At 35.8% G+C, this 8,279-nt stretch overlaps 1 protein-coding gene across 1 annotated transcript in view; it reads right to left on the bottom strand.

The window, feature by feature from the left end:
* The window catches only part of LOC118332797 (tyrosine-protein kinase SYK-like), a 15,338-nt gene extending 7,144 nt beyond the window's left edge, over positions 1–8,194 (bottom strand). Inside the window, exons 1-4 of the mRNA XM_035668227.1 lie at positions 8,177–8,194; positions 7,652–7,812; positions 770–908; positions 361–442 (exon numbers count right to left, since the gene is read on the bottom strand). Of these exons, the coding sequence (XP_035524120.1) occupies positions 361–442; positions 770–908; positions 7,652–7,812; positions 8,177–8,194 (400 nt within the window). The remainder of the gene's footprint in view (positions 1–360; positions 443–769; positions 909–7,651; positions 7,813–8,176) is intronic.
* Positions 8,195–8,279: the final 85 nt, after the last annotated feature.

Raw genomic sequence — 8,279 nt, forward strand, 5'->3', positions numbered from 1 at the left:
CTCCGAGGGTCCATCTCACCAAGTTCACTTCAGTTTTCCAGACAATTGGAACGACACTTATGATGGCGACGGGGATTCCCCCGAGGGCAAGTGCCGAGGGCAAGTGAACGAGGGCATGTTGAACTACTAATGAAACGCAGCCCGAGTGTATGTGTATTAAGCCCCCGTCACTGAGGAAGTCTATTTCAGTTTACATGTATGTGTTGATATAGAAAAGAGAGAGCACTAGCATTTGTGGATATAAGTAAAGCAGGTTTGGGGAGAGCCCATTCACTGGACCTTTTCATGGACCCAGCCATATCTGTGAGCTGGCCTGAGTCTTTTTGTAGGCATGTTTCTATTAGTTGTGTGCACTTTTACCAATGACTCCATCAGGTCTTGGACAGGGATCTGTTAGCACTCGTAGCAGGCCGTCTGGTTTATATGAGTAGTGCTCCACCAGCTGAAGCAGAGAGATCACACATCAGACACTCATCACAATGATCAGCGCTTATATACATGCATCAATAACCACACAAGTATTAAAGTGCAAAATCTTTTTCTGTCTAGTCCAAAAAATTCTCAGGAGGGTGGGGGATGAGGAATTCCGAACTCCTATTTTAAAATTTCTGGCCACACCCATGGTAATGTCTATGTAACTATAACAGCCATGAAATACACCATAACAGACAGACAGACAGACAGACAGACAGACGTGTGCTGGGAAACCCTACATCTAATCCTGAGAGTCATAGTTTATAATGAGAAATATGCCAATAATTATGTTAACCTGCCACAGGGTGTCAAACTTTTTGCCATCTGGGATAGAGAGCTTGCCAGTCCTGTCCCTGTCGATGCGATAATGCATGACTTGGCCTTCATGTAGTAAACACAGAGCATAGGATCCATTCATATCTCTCTGCCGGATCCTGCACACACAAGGAGAAAAAATAAAGAGAAGAAACAATAGTAGATGATAGTAGAGGAGACAACAAAGACTTTTCTCTGTTGTTGATTCATTTGAATTGCCAGAATTCAGGGTTTCTGCAGGTTTGTAGGTTCAATTTAAAGACTTTTTAAGACCATTATGAATGCAGTTATGACCTATTGTACGTTCATACTAGCAAAAAAGTACAAAGGATCTGAAAGAAAATCAGTATTGGTTCCATTTCAGTGTTGTTTTTGTAGTTGATAAACTATTCACTATATTCAGAAATGCAAACTGTGAGTCTGGTAATTTAACTGTTAATGTCATGGTAGGTCAAGAAAAGGTCCTCTCATGCATCTAATAGCGTTTGCATTGTGAACAGTTGTATGTCCTGTGGAAACTTGGTTGTCTCGCCAAAATGATTAAAATATATATTTTCTCACTTTCCTGTAGCGGTATGTGGTGTCATCCTGTTATTGAGATTTCTGCCTCCACTCCAATAAACTGGTGGCTCAGAGTACTAAGAAGTTGCTGCGGCTCTGGATGATCCACAGACCACACTGTCAACAGGTGTCACAAGGATAACCTTCTACAGACAATTTAACCAGACACCCCATAAAATAAAGGTTAATAGGGGCTTAGGGATAGGAAGATTTTATTGATACCAGTACCAAAGGGTGCATATATAGATGTAGTGGCCAGTAGTTCCTTTAAACTTGCTACATTTTTGTTTTAATCTGTATAAGTTTTTGTTGTTTTTTTATCCTATTGCCAGAAACATCATTGAATGATGTCTGATCACCATCATGAAGGGCTAAGTCAACTCTTTCAAACTTCTTTGTTTTTGTTTTAATGTTTTTTAACTTTATTGCTGTAGGCTATTTTTTATGACAGAAATAGCCTACAGTATTCGGAAAAGGAAGCGTGGGTTTGGTTGAAGAGCAGTGGACTTTGAGATAAACCACCCAGCTAGAGACCTGGATAGGAGCCACTCTGGTCCAAGATCACGATCACCATAAAATCATTGTATGTCAAGAGTTATGCTTGACACCAACTCTAATTCACAGTTTTTACTGAACTATTGCAAGCCCAAGATTTCAACACTATTACCACATTTACTGAGTTACAGCGATGAGTTAGTTTAACTCAATCTGTTTGAGGAAACCGATTGCCTTAAACCGTTTAAATGTATTACCTCCAACAATTTAAGCATGAAACCATTTAGTGACATTCAACCATTTAGTTAACTGTACTAAAACTAATAAGTACATTACATTCATATGCAGCATTTCTCCAAACTTATTTAAAATGTGTTATTTATCTGAATAAAGAAAGACTACCCTTAATGCATCTTTATATAACTGTTGCCACTTTTTATAACTAATCAATTATCAAAATGGTAGCCAATTAATTTTGGGCCTTTGGGGCTTACATTTTGGAATAATATAAAGTCAGCTTAAAGAAAATGAGTCAATGGAACAAACTGAAATTAAATCACCAAAATGTAAAAGAGTTATTACTTCAACAATTAATTTTTGAGTTGGGTTTACTTCTTTTATTAAGATGTGTTTTTAGGATGTACAGTGTAGTGAGTGTGCTAACAGTGGATTTAGAGAGTAACAGATTACATCTAACAGAGTTAGGTATTCTGGATACAAAAAGGTAACTCTAATCCATTACAATTACCAAAGGAAGCAGTCAGAGCACAGTTACAGCAGAATTACTATTTTAAAATACATTTAAAAATAAAGAAGAATAGTACTCTGGTCTCAGAAACTCTTCTCAGTGGGTGGAAATGTTGTCATTATTCTGTCTTTACAGCAGAAAAGAGGAACAACATCACAGTACAATGCAAGTTCTGCCTTCCAGTTCTGAGAACGTTCTGTAAACGGACATACTCTTTCCTTTTGTCTTTATTTGGTGTTAATGAAATTCAAAAGTAACAGAAAGTAATCAAGTTAGGTTATTTTAATATTTTGATAACTTGGATTAGATTACAGACTACATTATTCAACAGGTAATTAGTACAATTTTATTAAATTACCTATTTAAAGTAACCCTCTCTCCAAGGCAACAAATGTCTCAATAATATACTGTAGATTGAACAATATATTATAAAGAGAACATAGCCATTCATCAAAATCGTACCAGAACAAAGATCAAGAAAAAACCATTCAGGAAGTAGACTGAGGTTACAAGAAAAGCTTTGCTTGGCTTGAAGAGTCTGCAGGGAAGACATGCAGTGAGTGTCTCTTTGTAGAACATTACTTATATCTCGTCTTCTGCATGACTTCCCTCTGCACTGCTTATCGACTCTCATGGTTTATTATTAGAGACTTCTGCTTTATGAACCTTCTTTTGATATTTTAACCTTTGAAGTGACGGCTCTCAATAACAGCTATTTCTCACGTTCTTATTTGTTATAACTTTGCTTATAACAAGAAGGCAGGATAGACCACAACTTAAAATATAGATGAAAATGATAAACCAGGCATAAATGGATATAGAGAACAATATGATTCAAAGTAATAATAATACTCAAGAAAACAGCACATGTGACATATTTTTTCCAATGGAACATATGTTATATAAGTAAGAACTGCATAAATAATTGAAATATTATTTTAATTGCAATATGGGCAAGTGCAATATGCAAATTGCAGAAGCTGAAGTTTGTTTAACAAAGGTCAGATGTGACAGACAGCGTCATAACAATAAAGTACTGTAGTGTTATAGAGATACCCTGGCCCTTCAACTCTTGTTCTCCAGATGTAAGAAAACTTGTTTAGTACAGACCCTAACAAATGTCACATGATTTTAATAGTTTTTTTCAGTGTAAATTTGTGATGCAAAAATTATCCTTCCCACTAATTGTGATCATCTTGTATTATCTGTCAAAATAATCACAATATGATGGTTTTACCATATAATGGGGCCCTAATATAAGTAGATGTGATTTTAAAAGCCAGATCTGTTCTGCTCCATCTTGTGTTGATCTAATTTATAATCTATAAACTATAATCAGCCCAGATTACATTTGAAAAAATGTCTAATTAGATTATAGTTACATTATCAAGTATTACTTGGATTACATTATTGATTATGTCTTTAAAATATGGCAGTTTTAAAAATTATGATAACCAATGCCTTTATAGGAGAATGGGTTCAATCTCATGTTATTACATTGGGCAATGTGTTTGAGCTCTGATCTCAAACACATGCCCACACAGCCTTTGATTGGTCAACCAACTCAACCCAAGGCATTATGGGAGTCAGTAAACTAGTGACAGGAATTCAGGCTCTTCTTAGTGATCCAGATCATTTCGCTCAACAACCAGCTCTTTTTGTTCCCTAACAGCTCTTCATTTAGCTCTTCTAACAGCTTTCATTTAGTACTGCTTCTTGTATTATTAAACCAAATTATATTACGATTGGTCAGATTATTCAGTGTTATTATGGTCATAAACCTTATAATTTACAGAATACTATAATTTGCTATCATACTTGGTATAAAAACCTTAAATAATGTAAAAATATTAACATTCTATTTATATAGAACTATTTTGTTTTGTTCTGTATGTTGGTGAGTGGCCCAACATAGAAAGTATCACCATGCTTAATGTATTAAACGTAATGTTTTTACCAAAGTGAAATATATTTACCAGTCTTATTTAACATTATATTTGTCTTCACTACAGTGGAAGGCCAACAACCATGCTAACAACAAGAATGGTTTTCAACATGGAAAAATTGATAAATAATCACAGAAGACCAGTGTTGGGCAGTAACTAATTACTAGTAATAATATTACAGTAATAATATTACTTTCCCCAGTAACTAGTAGTGTAACTCATTACTAATTCCTTTTAAGTAATAAATTAAAGTTTTGTTGTCATCCCCTATTGATCTGAAATCCAACAATCCAATCACATCTTCGGATTAATTTTTGTAATTGTTGAGGAAATTAGTTTGGAAGGTGGAAATGTTTACATTCAGCAGCTCAAAATATTCCATTACTTTGATTTTAGAAAACAAAACTGGATTTTAATAGTTGTAAGTGTAAATTACCAATTTTGTGGAGAGTAGCAAAAAATATTATAATTAGTAGTGTAACTAATTACTGTTGGCAGGGAGTAATAAGTAAAGTAATTATATTACTTGAAAATAGTAGCAAGTAATGAGTAATAAATTTTTTTCAAAAGATTTTTTGAGTTATTAGCCCAACACTGCAGAAGACATTTGTTGTTATTTGATTGGACCAACAGTAAATGCTGAATAATCAAAATGAATTTTATTTGCATTGATGTGTGGAGATGTTTAAAGGGAAAAATAAAAGTAATCCAAAAGAATTCTAATTAGATTAATTTTTCTTTCTAATACAATGGATTATGTTACTAATTACAAAAATTGCAATGTTATTAGTACATCTCATAGTCATGGCTGTAGCTGATAATCTTGTCCTCAGTCTTCAAACATTTACATTTTAAATTTACACACAAATTACACAGCTTTTTAGAGGCTTTGATATTGTGTACAATATATCTTTAAAATATCACCTAGCAATGACTATTAATTAGCTTGTTTTTATACCAGCTGTTATCATAATTTTTGTTGTTTTAATCTTAATATCTTCTATCTTGAAAATTTTTTATATTCCCCTGTGAAGACATTGAAAACTATTCAAATATCAGTTTATTGTATTTTAGTTTGTGGCATTTGCCACCAGGGAAAAATGTAATAGTTAATTCAAAGCCACCCTTTACCATGCAGTATATATCTGCTGTATCTTGTTGTTCAATAACTATTTTCAGACATTAGGGTCTGAGAAAGAACTAGCACAGTCAAGTTATAAAACCCAGTTACAGAACCAAAACAGGAACTTAAATAGCTGGCCTGTGTGTCATTTATACCTGCACTGATCCTTTTTGCCTTTTAAATTATATTTTGCTGACTTACAAAATGCAAAGATATTATAAAAATACAGATACCTACAAATGTAGCACAACCAATTGGAATAGCATTTTGTTAGCTGTTGCTGGTTGCTCTCGGAGGCCAGAGTCTAAACCTTGCTGGTGGTTACAGAGTGTGTGGAATAATCTCATAAAAATGAATTTAAAGCTATAATCATAAGACAAGGCTGCATTTTAGTGGAAACACAATGTTTCCTCCTAGACGCTTCATAAGAAAAGGGACAGAAGAGTCACATCTTGCCCTGCTGTCATTCTTCCTCTTGTTTGGCTACTTCAGGAAGTTCTTTGCAAACTGCCAGAACGGAAACCACAGTGTGTGTATGTGTGTGTGTGTGTGTGTGCGTGCGTACGTGTGTGTTTCTTCAGCCGAGGCCACTGCGTCTCAACTGAAGCTTCAGCTGCTATAAATACACTCACTTTGTTCAAAAAGCAGAGACACGTTTTAAACATTTCATATATTCATATAAATACAATGTAAAGCAATATTGCATTATTGTTGATTTGTTGATTTGTTGATCTCATATAGTCTGTTAATTATAATTAGAGCACAAATATTAACTTACTAGTGTGTGGAAGCAGTTTATAGTTAGCGTTATTCCACCAAACTAGTTATTTTTCTTAAACCAGTTCCGTTCAAGATTCTTGGTGCTATCTGGCAAACCAGCCTGAGTTTCCACTAGTTTTGAACAGAACTACTGTAAAGGCTAAAACACACTGGCGCACACACAGCATATGGCGTGCATCAAGCACCGCCCCAAGCACAGACAGGAAGCGCTGCGGCACGTCAATCTCCTGGAGCTGGTCATGAGATAATTCCACACACTCTGTACCCACCTGCAAGCTTTAGGCTCTGGCCTCCAAGAGCAGCCAGCAACAGCTAATAAAATGCTATTACAGTTGGTTGAGTTACATTTGTAGATATCTTTATTTCTTTAATATTTTACCATTTTTTGTGTTATCAGAATATAATTTCGATCACAGAAAGGACCAGCAAAGTTTCTGTTTTGTTTCTGTAACTGGGTTTTATTACTTTAATGTGCTAGTTCTTTCAGTGTCTGAAATACTGACCAACATACAGCTGATACAGCATATACTGCATAGTAAAGGGTGGCTTTGAATACTATTAAAACTTTTTCTAGTGGCAAATGCCACAAATTAAAATAGAATAAACTGATATTTGAAGTTCTGTGGTGCTCATTATGAACATCGTTCAAGACAAAAAAGTTAGAGATTAAAACAACAACAATAACAAATAAGATAAGAACAGGCATGTCCCCAGTGGCATGAAGCACTGCGGGCCGCATGTAGCCGCTGCTGGTGTGGGGGTTATACATACAAAATAATAGATCTTAAGAAGGCTGTGTATATATAATCTCATTTCACATAAAAAATTACCAAAATCCAGATGTTTTCTTCTATGTTCAGTTGAGGTGAAAGGTTTAAAATGGTTTGCTGATTTGAATTGGTTTGGGGGACTTGCCCCCAGTCCCCTTGACAGCTTGGGAGGAAAACCTGCCTGAGATGATGACTTCAAGAGGAAAGTTTCTTAAAAATAAATATTTGCAGGGAAGTAGGCTGGTCCTGACCTGTAACAGTGGCTCTGAATTTGATTATTCAATGTCGAAAATGGGAATGAGTATAAGATATTGTGAGCTCTGGGGATATTTGCCATATTCTAGCAAATAATTCAATTATTGGTCAAATTTGGATGCATTTGTTACAATTCATTCATTTACAGCCAAAAGCTATACAGAGCAACTTGTAAAATACTTACAGGAATTTTCCATTTGTACGGGCACCATTTTGAAGCCTGGGTTCAGAGTCTTCTCGTGTTATTGTTCCATGGAACCAGGGCATTTTTTCGTGTGCGGTGGTGGCAATGAGCTTCTCCAGTTGAGGCCTCTGGCTGATGATGGCCTGCTCCAGAGCTGCTCCCTGCACACACACATCAACTATGAGCTCACATGTAGAATAAGAAGAATATGCATGCCAAGCCATATCTTTGGCTGGTTGGTAAGCCACTTGCTTTTAACCATGGATTCATGTATGTATGATGGCTACCCTGCATATCCTGTCTTTATGTCGTTTTTTTAAAGGCAAGTGACTAAGTAAAACTTGGTTATCTTCCGTATGTTATACTGTTCATGTGTAAAAGTACTGGTACTACACATGTGCAACTATCAAAAGAGATGCGAAGAAAGCGAGATGGCTCACTCTTTTCCTATTTCCAGGGTCGTGTCCAGAGGGGGGGGGCCTGAAATCTGACTGGCCACCCCAAGTGCCACCCCATTATCCTAACCTCTTCCACTCCACACATGCCACACTAGCATCTTGGGAAGGGAGTAAATAAGGCTCCAAAGTTAGGCTAGATTTTTGTGATGGAAAAACTGGCATGGCTATAT

The sequence above is a fragment of the Morone saxatilis genome, unplaced genomic scaffold (genome assembly GCF_004916995.1).
Source record: "Morone saxatilis isolate NCDOM2014 unplaced genomic scaffold, NCSU_SB_2.0 Contig21, whole genome shotgun sequence".
NCBI classification, from domain to species: Eukaryota; Metazoa; Chordata; class Actinopteri; family Moronidae; genus Morone; species Morone saxatilis.